Source organism: Ascaphus truei, chromosome 10, assembly GCF_040206685.1.
Source record: "Ascaphus truei isolate aAscTru1 chromosome 10, aAscTru1.hap1, whole genome shotgun sequence".
Classification (NCBI taxonomy): Eukaryota; Metazoa; Chordata; class Amphibia; order Anura; family Ascaphidae; genus Ascaphus; species Ascaphus truei.
The window spans coordinates 11,280,484-11,302,250 of NC_134492.1; the positions used below are offsets into that span (position 1 = coordinate 11,280,484).

General features: G+C 41.8%; 1 protein-coding gene across 9 annotated transcripts in view; it reads left to right on the top strand.

Annotated features, from left to right (window-relative positions):
- The window catches only part of NEGR1 (neuronal growth regulator 1), a 379,181-nt gene that overhangs the window by 168,212 nt on the left and 189,202 nt on the right, over positions 1 to 21,767 (top strand). For all 9 annotated transcript variants that reach the window (XM_075615822.1, XM_075615814.1, XM_075615817.1 and 6 more), the window contains exon 3: positions 17,412 to 17,537. In XM_075615822.1, coding sequence (XP_075471937.1) covers positions 17,412 to 17,537 — 126 coding nt within the window. The remainder of the gene's footprint in view (positions 1 to 17,411; positions 17,538 to 21,767) is intronic.

Consider the following 21,767-nt stretch of genomic DNA (forward strand, 5'->3'; position numbering starts at 1 on the left):
AGGGGGAGGTATTAGTCAACAAATTTGTGGCCAAGTATTACGACAAAAAAATTATTCAGGAGACCTTCATAAAGTTCAGTCTGTTAGATCGAAAACTTCTTCTTGAAAAAGCTTCTAAAAGACAGTTGTGTTCTGTGGCTAAGGAGGGTAGGCTTGACAATAAGGGAATTAATTCAAGACCACCCATTTTTGTGACACAATTCAATAATGCGGCCGACACAATTAAATCCATTTTAAATAAACATTGGAGCATCATTTTGAGGGATCCTATCGTTGGTCTAAAATTACCACCAAAAATACTGGTGGTCTTCCAAAAAGCACGAAACATCAAAACGTGGTTAGCACCAAGTCGATTAAAAATCAGTAAAGAATATACAAAAAATGGTAAATATTTCAATGGTAATGTTTCTTGTGGGCGGACAAGATGTCTGACATGTAAGCACTTGAACAAAGTGGACACAATTAAATCACACTCTAATGGATCAATACATCAAGTTCATGGTCATATCAATTGCTTGTCGACATTCGTAGTATACATCATCAAATGTCCTTACGGCATCCAATAAGTGGGACGGACAGTGCGCACTCCAAGTACGCATTTTCTAGAATACCGGCGTTATATACTGTAGTACATGGTTTACAAACACATAATCTGTCTAGACACTATATGGACAAATAATAAAGATCCATCCTCATTATCAGTTATGGGTATAGAAACCATCTCTTCTTCACTATTAAGTGGTGATATAGACATAGGATATAAAATATAAGAGAGACCTATTGGATCTATGTATTAGATACATTGGGTCCAATGGGTCTGAATTACTGTATAGACACCAGTACAATTGTGTGAATGTTTCTCCCCTGTCTATAGATTTGGTACAAAGGTCTGGTTTGAACATGCTTGGCATGTTCCCTTTGTTTACTGTTCTTTGAGAGGTCCTTGGCTGGGGACACATAATGACAAATCACATCACTTTATACCTGTAAAATTGGGCACTTTATATTTCACTGACACACATACATATATGTTCATAAACACTATTAATTATATTTTCATTTATTCATTATCTTCATCACACTCACATTGACTATTAGTTCATTAGAACACACAAATCACTTCACATTCAAATTTTATAAATTAAAGTATTAATATCACATCACACATACACATTGATTTCATAATAACAATAGGTTATAAACAGTTCCACTTTTAGAATTGGATTTTTCATACATAGATTAGTTCATAAATTAATATAGATATTCTTATCTTAACATACACATGATTGGGACACGGCGAAGCTTGGTTAAATTATTATCCCTCTAGTCAGCTGGTTGACACCCGGTGTCTGTTCTTTTTCTCTCTTTCATTTTCCAATTATATGGTTGTATAATATTTGGTTAACATTCAATAAATTATTAATATAGTAGGTTCTATCCTCACAAGAAACACCATTGAGATTTTTATTATTAAGTTTTCAAGTTGACTTCAACTTTAATAATTATTGTTCATATACAATGGATTTATTTTCTTATACTTGTATGTATACAGTATGTCTCTAACTGAGAGAGCATAAAGATATTCTCTCTCTATATATCTATATAAGATTAAACAATAATATCAAATAATGGATTATTAATATACAACATAAAATATTATGGTCTATATATGGAGTTAATAATAGGGCTCTCTCATATGGGGTACATGTACAGGCACGTGGGAATATTCCAATTCTCTCTTATTGTCAATTATGTCATGGTATATTGCTCTTTAATTAATATAGGCAATCTCATCTTTCTTCTGTCCTCAAAAAAGCCACAAAATATGTTAGTGTGATAATAGCGTTCTATTTTTCCTATAATATTTTGGCATATTAATGTATTTTATGTTTTTGTATAACATCTAAGCCATTCAGGTTATACGCACATTAATATTTTAGTATAAACCATATGTGCCAAAATTGTGTAAAATTGTGTATATATTTATATCAATTGTACACATTATGTTCTCTATATAAGATTCCGAGTTTATTTATCTGTATAATTAAGTTTAGTCTTTATCAATTGAAGGCCTAACACAGATTTCCAAAGTTTGTAATCAGTATAGTTCCCTTTGATTGGAATCCTGAACTATTTATATCACATGAGCCCATCCCCTGATGACATCCACTTACACGGAAGAAACGCGTAGGGTCACATGTTGTGAGTGGCTACGGTGGCTGAGTGAGTGCCAATCCTGATGCCGGAGTGTAAGGCTGCTGTAATTTGCCTTCGTGGATTGAGAACCTAAAGAATAGGAACTCTTCTCTGCATGAGTGGGTTTCCGGAGGACCATGCAGACGGCGACACAAACAGTTGAGTTCGAAAGGAGATTACCCCACGACGGAGCTAGCAGAACGGCGTTTTGGAATTACAAGTTGGCACATGAGTTCACTCATACCGTGCTTTTTATTCATGGCTATATTGTGAGTTTTTAATTGTTGAAGTCCAAATTATTAAACCTTTTATACTCTGGTATCACACTAGGATCTGGCGCTTTTTTCTCTTTTCTTTTATATATATAAAAATAAATATGTATGTATCTATGTATGTTTGTATTATGTATGTTTCCGTATAAAGGTTCAGCTGTTACAGGGTTGCTAATCAATAACTGGAATGCCTCCTCAAGGAGAGGAACATTGAGGGGAGGAGACAGAGAGAGACAGCAAGGAAGGGAGAGTAGACAGAGCGACAGCAAGGAGGAGACAAGAGAGAGATTGCAAGGAGAGGAGGAGACAGATGGATGACGAGGACGGAATAGAGAGCTGATCTTGAAATAATGTCAACAATACTGGTTTTGCTTTTCATCTAATAAATAATGCACTCTCCAGCTTATGTAGATTTAACCAATTTTGACATGATGAATGTGATAACTTGTTTCTAAGGTAAATGCCCAAGGCAATTCTGTGTCTATTATATAATTCTTCCTCTTTTATCATTCTTGCTATCTTGGCTTTGCCTCTGTTGTTTGGTCTTGAGTTCTTCATAAAATCCATACTCTGTTACTTGTGATGTGGTATTAAAACCTCAAGAATATCAGCAATATCTTCGACTGCTGTTTTCAAATCCTTTACTTTATACTAGAGTTTAGAGCTAGGCAATATACTGATATTACAGTAATATTGCCATAATAAAAAAAAGATGATATTGTAAGTTGATATTGACATTTTTTATTATCGAGATACTACTGACAGTCACCCATGGGATCAATGGCATTTTAGTGACAGTTAGTGACATGCTGTTAAAGATATAATGTGTTTTAAAATATATAAATGTATATATTTTTATAAATATAATTTAAAAACACCTTAACTTATAATACATGTTAAAATGAAATACCTTTTCAAATTTTTTTTTTTTTAAATCACATTTATTTAACAAGTTCATGTATTTTCCCCCCTATTAAATAGATACTTAACATAATAAATATTAGTATGGTCTTCTTTATGTAGTTCTGCCAACACTAATGTGTCTTATGGGGGGGTTGTGAGGGGCTGCGGTAGCGGGAGAGCTGTGGCGTGTGGTGTGCATGAGGTTGTGTGGTTTTTGCGGCCTCCAGAGGAGCAGCGTGCGTTGGCTGTTCGGGTGGGGGGGGGGGGGTGAAGGGCTGCGGTAGCGGGAGAGCTGTGGCGTGCGTTCGTGGTATGCATGAGGTTGGGGGGGGTGGTGGTCGAGGGGGGTGTTTTTAAGAGGCATTGTCCGTCGGTATGCGCTGCGTGTTCGTGCGGTGTGTGGAGGTGATCGTGCGGTGTTGTGTGAGCGTGTGTAATGTTGGAGTGCTGAAAGCAATGTTTATATAGTTCAGATTCTGTACCTGATCTGTGGTAGCAGGCGGTGAGGGTTTTGTGGGTTGAGAGGTGGCCCCAGAGCAGTGAGGATTCGTTGCTTTGAAGCGTGGTCCCAGAGCAGTGAGGATTAGGTGCTGTGTAGCGTTCCCAAATCTCCCAGAGCAGTGAGTGTTAGGTGCTTTGAAGCGTTCCCAAAGGTCACTGAGGGGTGGGACAGTGTGGCAGTGGTGTTGGCCGCAGGCCAATGAGAGTCAGTGAGGGGTGGGACAGTGTGTCAGTGGTGTTGGCCGCAGGCCAATGAGAGGTGTGTGGGGGCGGGCATGGCCTGAGGCTGAGTGACAGGCCAAAGGTGCAATGCGATTGGCCCTAGGGACACAGGCCATGCAGACAAACATACAGTGCTTTCAGAAATATATAGTAGATATCAACAATTACTGTAACTTTTATTACAAAATCTTGGCAGAAAACTTCAGCGTACAGTATGTTGTTCCAGAGTTAGGATAACTTCATGTTTTTCTCAAAAGGTAAACAAGTAGTAATATTTGTTGCTTATTTAAAATACAGCATGTCCGATCTTGCACAATTATACATATCAGTGAAATGTTTTCGTACATTAAAATACTGTATTTGATACTTTGCTGGAGGTAATCTGTGGGGTTTGGCTCTCTCGGATAAAAATATCAGATTCTCAGTTGAGTAAATATGTTTTTCCTACTTGGGTAACCTGAGACACTTTGTTCAAATGTATTTTTATTATCTCATATTTAATTTGGGATGACAAGAGCAATGTAGAACCATTATACACTGTTGCATGAATACTTGCATTACATTTTAATGGGCTTCGTTATATAGACAGAGTGGGCAGATATCGCATTTAATATAAGCATTAGTTGAATACGAGTGAAAGAAACTGATATTCTGGTAGACAGTTTAGAAAGCTATTGATTGTTTAAATACCAGTAAGAAAACATTGGAGCAATCATCAATACATTGAAGTAGGCATTATTGCTTTTTTCTTAAGTCCAGTTTACCGTGCAGAAGCATTCGAGCTTCTAAAAAGGATCTCAGATTTGCAGCTGGATTTATTCTGGATTTGTTGTAAAATATGTTGTTTGTTATAATGACTTTGATTTTCTTTGCAAAAATAAAATTTTACAGAACCAGTGCTACTTGGTCTCAGAATGCTGCCTTAAAGATAATGTATTTAAATCCCGGCATAACTATGTAATATGTAACATGTAATAAGACTATTATGATATACTCACTAATTAAGAATATACAGATGTAGAAAGACATAACTTTGTTGGTGGTTGCAGAACTGAAGGATTAATGCTGTGGCAATCCCATTGTGAAGCGTGGACCCCCCTCCATCCCACCCCCCCCCCCCCCCACAGCGCGACCACGGCAGACACTGTCCCCAGTGCTGCAGACTTTTGCTTGTCCATCCGCGTCGCTGGGACCTGTAATCCTTGCTTCATCTGTACAAGCGATTGCTTCCTTACTCCCAGATGTGACACTTGCTGATGTTCCCTATAAAGTTTCCAACAGTATTTTCAGGAATATTCTGGTTAAAACGTGCCAATTATTTCTAGTGTGACTAGTGGAGGCTATAATGCAAGTCAGGTGTAAGTAAAGTTTTCGTGCTTATTGCCACGCTGTACCAAGGTACATATTAGACTTGTTCAGCAAAAGTGCATTTCTTGTGCTGGTCTTTCAAAGATGTGGGTATTTAAACATGGAATATACACAAGTATCTTTGGTGAAAGCCCATATAATAGTAATAATATATTCTTTTCCTATATAGCGCTGACAGGGTACACTCTATGTAGACAATTCCAGGCACAATTAGTCTCTGCCGCATAGAAGTTTCTAATGTTTGTGCCTGAGAAACCGGGAGATAAAGTGGCTCGCCCCAGGTCACAAGGAGCTGACTTTGGGATTTGAATCGGACTTCCCTGCTTGAAAGTCTGTTCTTGTTTTCAGAGTCAGTGCTTTTCCTCAGTGATCCCTTCCTTCAGACCACAAGATAAATTGACCATCTTTTACATTTCCATAACATATATTATCTCTAACTGTCCATAGTATGTCTGTAACGTGAATGTATAACCTCTGTTTATTTGATGTAACCATATATTGTCACCATAACTCGGTGCCCAGGACACACCTAAAAACGAGAGGTAACTCTCAATATATTACTTCCTGGTAAAACATTTGTATAAATAAATAGAGATGTCTGTGAGCCAACAAAAGTATTATGACTTTTAGGGATTTGTGGATAACTCCCAAAGTTCTGATAGCCACAGATTCCTGGAAACAATGTATGAACTACTTACTTAAACAACACATGACTGGCACAAAATATATAAAACCAAACGTGTATTCATTTCTCAACGTTTACATCTTTATGGTATAATATCTAAATCATAGACGAAAGAGAAATGCATGTACCTGACATATAAATGGTGATATAAACGCAGAAGCATGTTAAATCAGTTTACTAAAATGCTTTCAATAATGTTGTTGATAGAGGAGAAATTTTACGACGCAGGTTAATGAACATCTGGAACACTTCTGCCTACTGTAAGAAACCATCAATTTAATTCTGCCACAATAACTATTGAATAAGGTTGCTTCCATCTTTCTATGCTGGGTCTGCACGCACCTTGTCTGGCATGCAATTTCCTCCAACGATGTGGAATAGACTTGATTTTAATATCACTGCAGAGGGGGAAAAGACCATAAATAAGGATAAGGGTGTGCAGAGTATTTACTAACCAGTGCTGTCTGCTATAAAGCCTTGCGATTAAAGCCATTTTAGATAGTACTTCTCCAGTTATGGGCTTCTTTGGTTCCTTTGGCAAAATCCATTTGAGATGATCTACATATAAAGGAGATGGATTGTCCTAAACTGCAGCGATTCTAACAAGGAAGAGTTCCACAGCACATTCATTGTAGCTGTCACCAAACGATACATATGGACATGTTTATTTGTGTGAAACCTTTGTTAACGTTTAAGCTGAATAAAGCACACAGCAGGGATTTTAAAACATGGCATATAATGAACAAATCACTAAACATAGGTGGTTTCTCCCCACCACGACAAGTTAAATAATAAATGCTTTGTATATTGTAAACATATATACTACACATGCATATGTTCATACCCGTGCAAGTCTTCCTAATTCCAAAAATTACAAAGATTTAGGAACTCTTTCTTAAAATAAATAAACTACATTCTGATTAGAAATGGGCAAATGTTTTCACATTTCCTTCCTGAACCTTTTCACATATTTTCTGTAATTTTCACCTTTTATGCAATGTTTCCGCAAGACATTCGCATGGCACAAAATTAGATTAGTGACATTTCACCAATTTTGACAGAATTTCACCAATTTTGCCCACATTTTGCAACATTTTACAAAATATCATGAAACTAGCAGTATATAAAGGCCAGGGAACCTTTCACATTGTTTTTAATGCTTGGCAAAAATGTTAACAAATCTTGCCAATTTATGTGAATACAAAGGGAACATTTTGTCTGGTTCGTGAACTTTGTAGAAAATGTTATACATCTCTACTTCTGATTAGAGATGGATGAATTTTTGGGGGCGGATTTCCATCCGCCATGGATCTGCCGGTTCCTTTGGTCCGCGGATTTCCGTGAATTAATCTCATAAAAGGAGACACAGACAATCCAATCCGCGGTATCCACGCATCTGCAGATTGGATTCTTAAAATTCACCAGTGGATTCTATACAATGATGGTTTCTGATCCGCACGGATAATTTCTACTTCTGATGTTCCAATGTTCTAGAACGCTAGGCATTTTATTTAAGCTGAGCATAAATCTGCTTGATATCATTTTTTGGTGATGCATAATGATCAAAAAACTTTGAAATCATTGGGCCCAGGACAAATATAAAAAGAAGCGCGCCCCTCCCAACAGTCAGTGCACTAGGTGGGTTGGGGCGAAGAAGCAGGTATGAGCACGGGGGAAGACGGAGGAGTTCGGAGGGCGAGGTTCTGCAGAGGTATGGGAGGAGGTGGGAGAGCGAGGTTATACAGAGGTATGGGAGAAGGTGGGAGGGCAAGGTTATACAGAGATATGGCTCTGGGTGGAGGGGGTACAAAGTAGTATGAGGGTACAAGGAGGTAATGGGCCTGGGAGGCAGGAACATGATGCACAGAAGCACAGCATGGGTGGGGTTATCTGCATCCCTCGGATGAGCCTGCTGAAGGCAACAGCCAGTGGAGGTCGACCATACGTGGCAGAGCCCCTTAATTGACCGGGCCACGGGACAGTATTCCTGGCTGAGGCTAAACCTCCCCCCCCCCCCGTCGGCGGCCTTGGAACCACTCTAACTTAAGCTTAATATGAACATGTAATAGTCAGAAATAATGAATACTAAGTATGTTCTAATGACTTTCCTAGCAGGTAATATTCCTGTATATATATTTAGCAACTGTAAATATTACTGTATGTTCATTTGCATGTCTTAGACAAGTCTGCAACCCTGTCTTTTACCATTATCGCCCAGCACACAGCACTTCCACTGCAGCAATGGATTCTGGGAAATTACATGCAAATGAGCACACAGTGCCACCTTTTATCTCAAGCGTGTATTACACAAGCACATCCTCAAACCAATGCATCCCAGCCTCTGTCTAAAAGCTGTGTTTAAAGCAGTATGCATTGGTTTGAGGATTTGCTTGTGTAATACAAGCTTGAGACAAAAGGTGGCACTGTGTGCTCATTTGCATGTCATTTCCCAGAATCCCTTGCTGCAGTGGAAGTGCTGTGTGCTGGGCGATAATGGTAAAAGACAGGGTTGCAGACCTGTCTAAGACATGCAAATGAACATACAGTAATATTTACAGTTGCTATATGCTTTACTGTTGAGGGTTTTTGTCACTTTGTTTACCCACCATAACCTTAATAATTGTGGTGTATATGTGTGTGTGTGTGTGTGTGCGTGCGTGCGTGCGTACGTGCGTACGTGCGTACGTACGTGCGTACGCACGTACGCACGCACGCGCGCACGCGCACACATGCACACACGCACACATGCAGCATGTCTGCTGTTTGTCATACATTGTGGCACAGAACTGGGTTTCTCGTTATGCACCATCCAGACTCTTGCGTTCTTCTCAAGGATGTCTTCTTTCTACCCTCTTCGTATCTAAAGCCCTCTGCCGCCTTAAACATTTTTCACTGACTGCCCCACACCTCTGGAATGCCCTTCCCCTCAGTACCCAACTTGCACCCTCTCTATCCACCTTTAAGGCTCACCTTAAGACACACTTGCTTAAAGAAGCATATGAATAGCACTGTGGATATTCTGAACACATGATACATAATGCTTGGCCCCCTGCAGACGCACTTACCAGAACTCCCTCCTACTGTCTCTGTATGTTCTCCCTACCTACCAATTAGACTGTAAGCTCCTCGGGGCAGGGACTCCTCTTCCTTAATGTTACTTTTACAGAGGCGGCACATCTTAATCTAACTTTTCCCGCACGGCAGGATGCGTGCGGGCCGCATGGTGACGTGGCATGTCCGTGCGTCACTGTGACATCACTGCCACGTGGCGCGCCCGGCTTCCCCGGCTTCTCCGGCTTCCCCGGCTTCCCCGGCTTCCCCGACATCCCCAGTAGGTAAGCAGGGGTACGGGGAAGCGAAGGGGCAAAACAGGAGCAGCCTGGGGGTCGGGAAGGGGGAGAAAAATGCGCGCGAGTGGAGGGGGTGCGGCTGGCGCCCAGTCTAGTCTCGCGCCAGCCGGAGTAAAGCCCTGGCTAATTAGGGGCAAAAGTTAGAATAAGATGTGCTGCACAGTATGTCTAAAGCACTTATTCCCATGATCTGTTATTTATATTATCTGTTATTTATTTGATTACCACATGTATTACTACTGGGAAGCGCTACAGTATGTACATTAATGGCGCTATATAAATAAAGACATACAATACAATACAATGCTTGGATATATTGAAGATTCTGTAATTAACTATGAGGACTAGAAAATAACTGAAAGCATAACCAGATTTAAAACAGAGGAGATTTTTGGTGCCAACCACAAAGCTATCTTTAAAAATACCCCTGGATATAATAAGCAATAGGGGGAGAACTTTTAAGATATGCTTTTCAATCAAAGTGTGAACGCTCTAATCATGTAAATGTGAAACATCACTAGATTTCCCAGCTGGTGACTGATTGCCTGGTAAGCTCAAATATGCTTTAAATTCTATTATGCAAAATATGACTTGCTGTAGTTTGTTTTCCTAGAGTTCACATCATCTATTGTTCCCTGACAATCACTGCCATCCAAAAGCTGCTTCAAAACTATGAGGAATGAGTTGTTAATTTCAGTTTATTTCCATAACGATGCCGTGTAAATCGCAAAAACACCATTATATCTGTCACCTTAGCTGCCTATGCAGTCATCCTATTGATGGTCATCATCGGTGCCATCATCTTGTGTTCCTATTGTATGATATATATATATATATACACACACAGTGTTACTGTATGTATGTCTTCCAAACAGTGCCATTCAGAATTGGGGTTTCCTCCAGCTTTGCAGCAACACAAATTCTATAAAACGTCAGTTTTCTAACTTGGGCAAGAAACTCCGGAAATGCCAAAAGTTTTACAGCAAGTGGAAAACCTGCTTTTTAATGCTGTGTCTAAAATTGAAGACGTTCTGGCAAGATTTATTGTGATTCAATGCATAAACCTGCATCATGCCACGTACAGTATAACAGCAGTGTCTTATTCACTTTTTATACAGTAGCCAGGCAGAAATACAACACATGACAATCACCCAACGGTACTCTTGGCACCTGAATTACTAAAAGTCATGTGTAGCTGTTTTTTTGCTCTATTCCTACACCTATATATTGACATGTATAAACTGTAATTGGTATATTTACAAGTCAGACAGCATTTCTAAATTGGAAAGCGCATCCTGGAGCCCCTTTGGCGATGGGGCATATGCCTCCCCCACCACCCCCACTCACCTTTGTCCCTGCTGCCTGGTCCATGCCCTACCCCCGTCAGGAGGTGATGGGAGTTTATTCAAATCCTAGGCTGGGGCGGTATATCCAGTCCGCTCCCTGCCAGGAAGGTTCCTGCCCACCCTTCCCGTTGCTATGGGTGATACCGTTACGGTTGTATGGTTTTACTGTTATATTGTTTGATTTTTCTTTTAAGATAAAAGTAAAAAGTGGAAGAAAATGAAGGAAAGACTTTGATGTCAGGCATGTTTGAGGTGGGTGTTTCAAGGCGTGTGTTTGCCTCTGTCGCGGCGACTGTTGGGGGGGGGGGGTAAGTGCGCTTTAACATTGCCAGATGGGGTGCAGAAAAGCCCTGTGGTGGCTGGGGGTGGTGACTGGGCAGGGCTCTCCTGTGCGTGATTCCGAGGCCCAGTCTCACTAAACAGCCATGCAGGTGAGGTGCGCGGCTTGATGGGTCTTGTGGGTCATGGTTTTGGTACCATCAGCCTTTACCTGGGGATGAGCGCGCTGGCAGGATTGGCACTTATCGGGGTACATTATATGTTGGAATAAAAGCCACGCCCGTTGCACCTCCAGATCTTCGTTGTGTGTTTATTTATATTGGTGGTCTCCAAGCAGAACTTGTGTAGCTCAAATACGAAAAAAGTCATAAATGTATATACAGAGAACTAACAAAATCTATACAAGGCAAGAACACTGAGTGAAGAGTATACACATTGAATGTAGATACAGTATATATCTGCAGCAGAATAATCAGAACACACATGGCATGATTAGCCCAGACAAGTACTTATCTGCAATAACTCTACTATGCAAATGTAGAGATGTCTACCACCCAATGTGGTGCAGGAGGGCAAACATTTTCGAGCTTGCTTACCTCTTCTCCTGGCCCATTCCCACACGTAAGGAGAACTGTGGTACTTCCCTGAAGATTTAAGAAATAAGTCAAGCAAACTGTAATCGGTGCTCCTTTGCTTTTTAATAAACTGCTCCTCACTCTTCCCCAGAGACTGCAGCACTTCTCACCACTGACTTAAATAAATGGAAAGCAAAATGGTGAAAACAACAAACCATTAAAAAGCGAAACAATATTTCAGGCAAATGTAAGTGTCAGCCTATTTTGTAGTGTTATAATAAAATTTAACAGTTTCATTGTTCAAGGCCTGTAGCGCACTATCGCTGCTCTCTTAGCATTAATAACTCTGACTATCTAATGTGTGAAAGAATCTAATACCCTCTGTAGTATATAGCCCTCATTTGTAAAGGATGAGTCCCTAAGTACTGAAGAAATATTTATAAAATTATCACAAAAAGTACAGCAGCAGTTCTGGTCCCTGAAGGTATTATATAAATCCGAAGTAGGAAAGGCACTCTTGGCTTTTATGTCTGCTATTTTTCTCTCTGCTCCTTTTTGTGCTATCTCTCTACGGGCTGACCTAAAAAATGAACCATGGCTGCGTCAAGTGCAATTTCAAATCACTTCTTCCTATGTATATGTAGCCAGGCATGGTTTTTGCTACCAGTCAGTCCTCCCTGTCATGTAAGCACTGGTAACAGTGCAGACAGTGACAGGACCAATCCTGGGTTTTCCCCACAGAGGCAGCTTCTTTGAGTGATAGGGGAGGAGGTGGGACAAGGCATGTGTTCTGCCCAATCCTGGGTTCAAACTTTGTACCTTCCTCCCACTGTACTTAGGGGGCTGCACTACTAAATGTAGGCAATTGTCTCTACCCTTGAGAGAGACAGGTAACACATAGGGGTGTCTGCGCATTGACATATCCTGTTCCCCTTCCCCTTGGGGGAGAGTGAGTGACTACCATTCCCTAGAGGGTCAGGGAAGAGTAAGGACTACTTCAGGGGCCTTTGGCCTGGAGTGGAGGTCCAGGGACATCCTGAGGTTGGAGACCTGTATTGAGCTGTGCTGAGCAGATATCAGTGTTATACTGTCCATGCAGAGGAATAAACCGGTTCCAGTTAACTATAACTCCTGCCTGGTGTGCAATCTTTCTGGGGGGAGTGGAGTATGTTTCTTCTGTAGGAGATTGCCTCCACACATCTGGAGCCTGCAGCAGATGGAGGTGCTGTACCACTAGAGATAAATATCGGTAATGTACGCCAGAAACCTGTCCAGACGTCCCCAATACCACCGGCGGACCACTCAGCATCCTGTGAGCCAACAGGTAGCATGCACCATACAGCTGGTAACAGGGGGAATCTCCCAGAGGGTGGGGGAACCAGCGTTACATACAGATGCAGGGGTCGTTATTCGAACTTATCACAGAGCCATTTTTGTGTGCGCTGCTGTACTCCACGCGACCAATCACGCGGTTGCTTTGTTTGCAATTCTTCGCGTTTCCATGGCAGAAATGAATGAATTGTAATGTGTACAGTACTGCGTCAATTTGCAGGAGTTTAAAAGCCAGAACACTAAAATGCCAATTTCTGCACACAATAAAAACGAGTCAACACGCGGTAATGAAGCGCCATGACATGGGTATTCCAAGGTATTCAACGCGTGATATGTTCGAATAACGGCCGCTGCATCTGTATATAGAAAACTTTACAATGAGTTATCAAACATAATTGTGTCATTTAGCAATTCTGTATATTGAAGACACAATGCAGACTCCTTGTTATTCAAGTCATTTGTAAGCAAACAATGTATAACTAAATTAAGAAGAGGATCTCTCAAGTGTCAAACCATGAAGCACTTTACTGCACAATAAAACTCACTGACCTCAAGCGGCATTCTTGCAAACATATTATAAGTGGGCACTTTCACTTTGGATTTGGTGTTGGTTTTGACAACTTTAATTTTGGGAGATTTTGGATTTTGTTTTTTAAATAATACAGTAGGAAAAACTCTTAGGGGCCTATACAGTAAGCGTTCATAAGCCACTTATCAAGCACTTATCGCCAAAAATGCCTACTGGTATTCAGTAAGCGGTGATAAGTGGGTGATAAAAGACTGAATCGCCCCCAAAAAAGTGCTCATAAAAAAAATCACTGAGGCAGTGGTGATAAGCCACTTATCGCCGCTTTTCGGCATGTTCATAATCTCGCGCAATTCTAGTAGCAGTGATTTGGCTATGAACGCCTATCGCTGCTGTAGAATGGTGATTTTATTACAAAATACAGAAAAAGTTGGCGTGAAGGTGATGGAAACCTGCAGAGAAGCGGCGAGATGGGACTTTAAAAAAATGCATTTTTCCTGCATAGGATTGATACCGGGAATCTCTAGAGCTGATATCCATTAATATTAGCACCAGAGACCCCTGGCATGAATCCTATGCAATAAAAATGCATTTACAATAAACTTCATTACAATAGCGGATAGCCTCAGGGACCCCCTACTTCCCGAGATACAGGCCCCGTTATGGGGTGCCAGTATCTCCTATGCATTTAAATGTCTGTGTCACATGACCATGGGAATAAAACGCATAGGAGATACCGGCACCCAATAACGGGGCCTGTATCTCGGGAAGTAGAGGGCCCCCAAGGCTGAAACCAATGCGGTTCAGCTCAGGAGATCCTCTGCTCATCTAAACTATTAACAAAATTAATCTGTATACACATACTTTTCGGGAGAGATTTGCACAGGGAGAGACGGCTCTCTCAGAGCAGCTCTCTCTGCAGCATATATAACTCGCCGGGTAAGGCCTTTTCTGAGGGTCGTTCATCAGATCACCGGCTAGTCGCCCGTTTGGTGAATTTTGCTATGACAGGTAATGAAGGCTTTCTGAATACCGTGATAGCAACGCTCATAAAAATGGTGATTTAAATGGCCCGGCGATTTTTTTATGAACCTTTAGTGCATAGGCTCATAAATAAGCTGGAAAATGTCCCAAATAGCGTTAAAATGCAGGGAACAAAGCTTCAAATAAACATAACACCATAAAAACTGTTAGGAAGCATAAAATTATATTTAATAGATATCAGCTAGTGGGGACCAAATGGTTATACTGGGTTACTGGTCCCTGCCAGGATGTACACCAGTCTTTTAAAGAAGCAATATATATATATATTTAAGATTCTGTATCATGGGGTCTTATTGGCAAGAAGTGTAAGACAGGGGCCCTCAACTCCAGTCCTCAAGTCCCCCCAACAGGCCAGGTTTTCAGGATATCCCTGCTTCAGCACAGGTGGCTCAATCAGTGTCCCAGTCAAAGACTGCACCACTGTGCTGAAGCAGGGATATGCTGAATACCTGACCTGCTGGGGGGTCTTGAGGACTGGAGTTGAGAACCTCTTATGCAAGGGGATTAAGGATATTAGACCGGATACAGATGAAGGTATTATACAGTAGAAGCAGTCCCACCTGATCTGAATTTGTTTAGTGTTTTCTGTGTTTTATTTAACTGATCCGTGGTCTCCCGTCCTCTGAGTAACTCCAAGTTACTGCAGTACCAGCACAAGGCAAAAAGATTTGCCCCCCCCCCCCCCCCCCCCAGACACAAAGTACCTAAAGGGGAGGACTCGCTCTGGCGGCCAATAGACAGCGGTTTTGTATTGGTGACCAAAAATGTAATACCTTTTTACTGGGAAGTGAGGGGGTCCCCAGGGATCGGGTGGCCACGGATAAACTCAAATACGGCTGAGCTAGCCGGGCTTTAAAGTTTAAAGCTCCCACGTCATGTGGGCCAATAGGAAGCTGAACCTGATGACATCACAGCTTCCTATTGGTTGGCAGGGCATGGGAGCTTTGAAACGCCGCCATTATGTGGACCCAGGTAGCCGAGCAGAGCGGCTATCAGCACCCCCTTGGTCTGTATCTTCGAAAGCAGGGGGTCCCTGGAGCTAAAATGAATGGGGTCCAGCTCCGGAGACCCCCTTCTTCAATCCAATGTAAAAACATTTAAACAGCTTGGATTAAATAATCTACCTCTATCATTTTTTGATGAGCAGCTCCTGGTATTATATTTATTACCATTTCTCCGGACCGTACTGTATGTTTTCCGAATGTTTTTTTTGTAAACGCTGCATTTATCATTGAAAATGTGTAAATGAGCCGCAGTACATTTCTAATCACGAGTGCAAAGTTAGACTCTTATGCTGCCTTTCTGGTTGAAAGTGATTTTTATTATTCCATGTACCGCCTTGATGTTAGAAGCCAGGGCTGGCCAACGCCTGTCCTCAAGGACCACAACAGACCAGCTATTAGGGCTATCCCTGCTTCAGCACAGGTGGCTCTATCATTCTCATTGAGCCATCTGTGCTGAAGCTGAGATAGCCTTAAAACCTGACCTGTTGGTGGCCCTTGAGGACTAGAGTTGGCCAGCTCTGTTAGAGGTTTATGGTGACACATATTGGGGCTAGACCACATTCTTTTGTGTGTTGCTTTATAAGTAACATTACACTGAAATATCATGACCATACTTCTCATCTTTTTTTCCTGACCTAGAAAACTAGTTAATGGCTTCTAATGTAAGTACAACATGTGTCCTTTACTGCAAAATAACACTTGTGAGCACATTCACGTGTCTCAGACAGGCCCACAACCCTGCCTTTCCCTATTATTTTTAGCCTATAATGCTTCCACTGTAGTCTGGGATTCTGGGTAATGATATTGAAATGAGCACTCAATTGCAGGCATAGGCCTATAGGGATCCATGTTAAAATGGATAACAAGCAAAAAGTGACACACTGTGAGTGCTCATTTGCATGTAATTTCCCAGAATCCCTGGCTACAGTGGAAGCATTGCACGCTAATAGATCATGCAGTGAAAGGCAGGGTTGTGGGCCTATCAGGGACGTGAATGCGTTCAGAAGTGGTATTTTTTATTTGCTGTGCACTGAGGTTTTTGTCATTTTTTGGCTCCCCGTAACTTGCTTTGTGTCTTCCTTTACTGCAGCCTTAAACCTGGCACTAATCAGAGAATCTTAAAAGCAGCAATTTTTCTATACAACTTCCATATTATATGCATGTACTAGTCGTGCTCCTCTCAGGCTGGGAGCCGCTCACTGGAGCATGTTCAGAAAATGCACAAACTAGGACTAGAAAGGGTAAATTGCTCTGAACTACTGAGCTCCTGCTGGTGATAAACCCCGAGACATCCTGCTACAAATACGGCAACATATTAACTCAGAGAAAACGGCTGCCGACAAACATAACTGATTGAGCTGATCACGCCCCCATCTACCACCCGGCGACACCCAGGAAGTTTTCTGTTGCTAGTTAATATGGTTTGTTTAGCTTATTGGTAGTAGCTTTGTATTCGTCACGCAGTTTATTTAGGGTTTGCGTTAGGTGCACACTATCTCGGTGTAACTATTTACTTAAATAGAGTAGGTGTCATTTCAGTGAGTGGAGATTTTTTTATTTTCTGTTGACAGATGTTGAATATAATAAAAGTCTGCACACTCCATCAAGCGCTCATTCTCCCTGTTGAAGGTACAAAATATCAAAAGTGACAAATTACAGTCAGCGGTGATATAAATAACTAAAATATCAAAAATGTATCTATTTCTGTTTCCTTACTTTATGTAGCATAACATGTCTTCTTTAGTTCCCCAGACACAGGTATGTGCTGTAAAAGTGTGTGTCTTACTAATTGTTTTATGCTGTTTCAGTTTCTCCAAAGATATATGACATCTCCTCTGATATGGTTGTAAATGAAGGAACCAATGTGTCACTGACGTGCCTGGCAGCCGGAAAGCCAGAGCCATCTATATCCTGGAGACACATCTCCCCTTCAGGTAGGAAGAATCATTTGTTTGGATGGCTTTTATATTGTTATCCTGTGTATCTTTCAAATATAAATAACGAGATAAAAGTATCCGGTGTTGCTCCTCTCTTCCTCTTCTACCCCCCCCCCGCCGCTACCCCTTTCTCTCCCCTCTTCCCCTCTCCTCTCCCCTTCCCTCTCCCCCTTACACCCTTCTCTCTCCCCCCCCTACCCACCTCTCTCTCCTCCCCACCCCCTTCTCTCTCTTATAGCTATCCGACTCTCCTTATCTGCCACCAGGCTAAATGCATTATGATGTCACCAGTATGATGTCACGTGCCAGATACATAGCCTATCAGGTACAACACTCAGTTGCTTCGAGAAATTGTAATAACTCATAGAATTAAAAATAGAATGTATCCAATTTCCAAACAGACACCAACCTGCTCTTTGATCTCAGGAACCATCAGGCAAAATGTGGCTATGATATCTGAAGAGGTTTCCAAATGCATAGTGAACAGATACCTTTCCTAAATATATAGATGATTTCACGATTGGGCCATACAGTATATACTTGTAGCACCTTTTTCCCCAGCCTAGGTGAGATCATATAGGTACTGGTGTATTCTGGTGCAGTGCATACCTGTTTGGTAGAACAGAATGCCCTGAGAACTCCGCAATGGTATGAGGAGGCATCAGGACAGGCTCTCGGTGATGATCCTTATAGCGCAGCACCTCCAGCCAGTGAGGATCCTGATACAGCCAGGATGGTCCGCACTGGCAACTCAGGTAGTGGCCCAGTCAAGTAGTCACAACAGATGGATTCAACTGGGTATTTATTAGCAGCATACATGTAGTCATCACAAGCACACTCCCTGAAGTAGTACCCACAGGGCTTGAGGCCCTGCAGGCCCCTTCTCAGTTCTTTTACCCCCTGATGGGATAAAGGGTAAGTGCTTCCACTCCAGAGGGGGAGGTAAGAGAGCTCATGACTTCTGGGAGTTGTCAGCTTTCGTACCCCAGGGGAGGGGCTTGTAACCCTGCCCCATAACAGGGCTGGTCCGATACTGACAGGCATCACATCATGGGCATGTGACCCAGTCAGTATCCTGCCCAGGGATTACACTCTCTAGTTGTTGTTAGGCCAGCCCCTGGATACAGCAATAGTGTATCCAAGCTGCAACAACAAGCTAGTCCTCCATGAGAGAGCTTATCCCCCACAGTGCCTGTGTCTAACAGGGCTTATACAGTTAGCACCAAAGAAAAGATGATGGCCAGGGGACTAGGCTATATACTCATTGTTTTAGTTATTGTTGATAGGTTTTATGAGAGAATTAGGCCATGACTTAGGTACTACATGGGCATAGCAGTTCCTTATCTGTGTTTAGGATGTAAATACAATGCATAGATATTATATGTGTGTTTACGTACACTCTTAAAGGATTCATGAATTGATATGGTATTCTCTATATATGCTTTCAAAACTTTTTTTTAATCAAGAGAAACAGAGAAATGTCCATTTTATTTGCACATGTAAAAGTTATAAGTACTGCTGGAATATTGATAAACAAAGGTAAACCAATACAGAGCACTAATACATTAAGTCCTCAAGACCCAACTTCAACACAGGTGGCTCAATCAGTGCCACGTGTGCTCAATCAGTGCCACGTGTGCTCAATCAGTGCCACGTGTGCTCAATCAGTGCCACGTGTGCTCAATCAGTGCCACCTGTGCTCAATCAGTGCCACTTGTGCTCAATCAGTGCCACCTGTGCTCAATCAGTGCCACTTGTGCTCAATCAGTGCCACCTGTGCTCAATCAGTGCCACCTGTGCTCAATCAGTGCCACCTGTGCTCAATCAGTGCCACTCGTGCTGAAGTTGGGATATCCTTAAAAACTGACCGGTTGGGGAATCTTGAGGCCTGGAGTTGAGCCCCCCTGCATTAACGCATGGTTATTGTCCAGCCGAAAAGTAGGAAGAGTAATTACACCAACCAGGTTTAGTTAGGTGGACTAATCTAATCATATTCCGAAATAGAAGAAAAGAGCAGACAAAACGTACGTGCTGCAGTTTAATTTCTCATTTCCATTTATATCGATGTAAGAAAGATAACAGCTTGTGTTCGTAAAATGCCAAGACACCACATCCATGTTATCCTGTCTCATCAGTTTTTCACCACACAGAGCAGTGGAAACATTTATTGTGTTGGATTGGAATTGTGACTGCAAGTGCTCAGATTTGTAAACATTTGGAGTTTATATAGTCTATTGGAAAACGTGGGCCACCTTGTACGAATCTATGAACAAATATACCTTCCCTGCCACACAGGTTGCACTTACTTTGAAAATGCCAGCAATGCAACAGACCAGTGTGAATCACTTTTGCACATAAAAGCATCGTTCACATTAATGGTGCTTGTACAAGTGAAAATGCTCCTGCCAGTTACCAAATGTAGCCATTAGAACAGTATTTCATGTTAACGGTGGGTATTTTTATTTTTCCTTTCTAGGGTTGCCAGACATCCTGTATATACAGGATTGTCCCTTATTTTATTGACGTGTCCCGTTGTCCCAGAAAGGTCTGCCGGGATGCATAATTATCCCGTATTTTAGTGCCTTGATGTGAAATGCCTGAACTTAAAATTACTGTGATTAAATCAGTCATAAAAAACGTAATAGAGTGTAAGAGTTACCTTTTCTAATAGATGCCGCTTAATTAAATGATTAAAATAATACATTTAGGACACAGCCTGGTCATCGCATAATACCACACACCTGCCCCTATAGGTGTTACTTGTTTCCCCGCGCTGCCAAGCGCAGAGATGATAAAAGCCACAAAATATAGAGGTCACGCGGGAGATACCATTCAGCTCCAAGCATCGGCAAATCATTAATCACACATTATGACGTCAATTTCATATTGGATTTTGGCGTCCCATATCATAAAAACTTAAATGTGGCAACACTCCTTACAAGTGGAGAAACCTTTGCTCTGTAATAGAAAATAGAAGACAGCTGTCATTGTTATACTCTTCTCACATTCTCTCTCCTACCCCCACCTTCTCTCTATCGCCCCTCTTTTCTTTTTCCCCCTCTTTCTCTCTCTCCTCCCCCTCTCCCCCTTTATCAAATCAAATCAGCTTACTTGGCATGACAGAAAAACATGTCAGGATTGCCACAGCATGAATAACGGGGGTAGGGTATAATGTTTACACAGTACATTACATTAACAGTTACACACAGGGATGTGGGGGTTAGTGGGCGTCTCAACGTGTGACAGATGCTGATATAATGTTGCAGCCAGTCCTACTGGGGTTTCGTCTTCTCTTAGGAGGATCGCTATTTTTTGGTTCTCTTCTATATTATGAAAGTTCTGGATAAGAGCTGTGAGTTTCTCGGAGTGGGCACTCCTCATGTCAGAGTATTGTGTGCAGCACTGCAGGAAGTGTGTTTCATCTTCTGCCTCTCCTAGCTCACATCGCTGACACAGTCTCATCTCCCGTGGCTTCCAGTTCTGTCTGTGTCTGCTTGTTTCTATTTCCAGGCTATGGGCACTCATTCTGTACTGGCACAACATCTGTCTCTGCTTTGGCTCTTTTACCTTCAGTAGATAGGGTGCCAGAGTGTAGTCTCACAGTAGGCTGTGGTAGGTCTCCAGTTTCTTTGAACGCTGGATATTATTTTTCCAGATCATCGCATACTGCTCCTTCATTTCACTGGCGATTGAGTTGATTTGTTTTTTTTTGGCAGGTTGTTGATCTGTGTGGGGTTTTGTTCTGGGGGTGCGATGACACGTTGTTTGATGGCACAGGGTTTAGTGAGGAGCTCTTGTTTTTTCATTGCTGTGTAGCAGTAAGACTGTGGATGGCTGTTGTTTAGGTGGGCCCAGAATGTCAGTGCTCTCTTCTGTACAGTGAGCAGTAGAGAAAAGCGGCCCAGCTCAGCCCGGCATGCACTGTTTGATGTACTCCTGTGTGCAGTACTTGGAGGTGTTCATAGAATTCCAGATGCAGTATTTTGATTGGGTTGGTATCCCATTTTGTAAAGTCTGGGTATGCCACTGGATCCCACTCCTCAATGCTATACTGAAGGATTGGCATGTTGATGTTGAAGATTTTCATCCAGACTTTTATTTGTGGTTTGAGGTGGTACAGCTGTTTCCTTATTGCATAGAATGCTCTCCGGGCTACTCCTTCAGTGTATTTATGGCCAGGTTGAATCTCTCTGATGAGTTGATTGATTGACCAAGGTATGTGTAGCT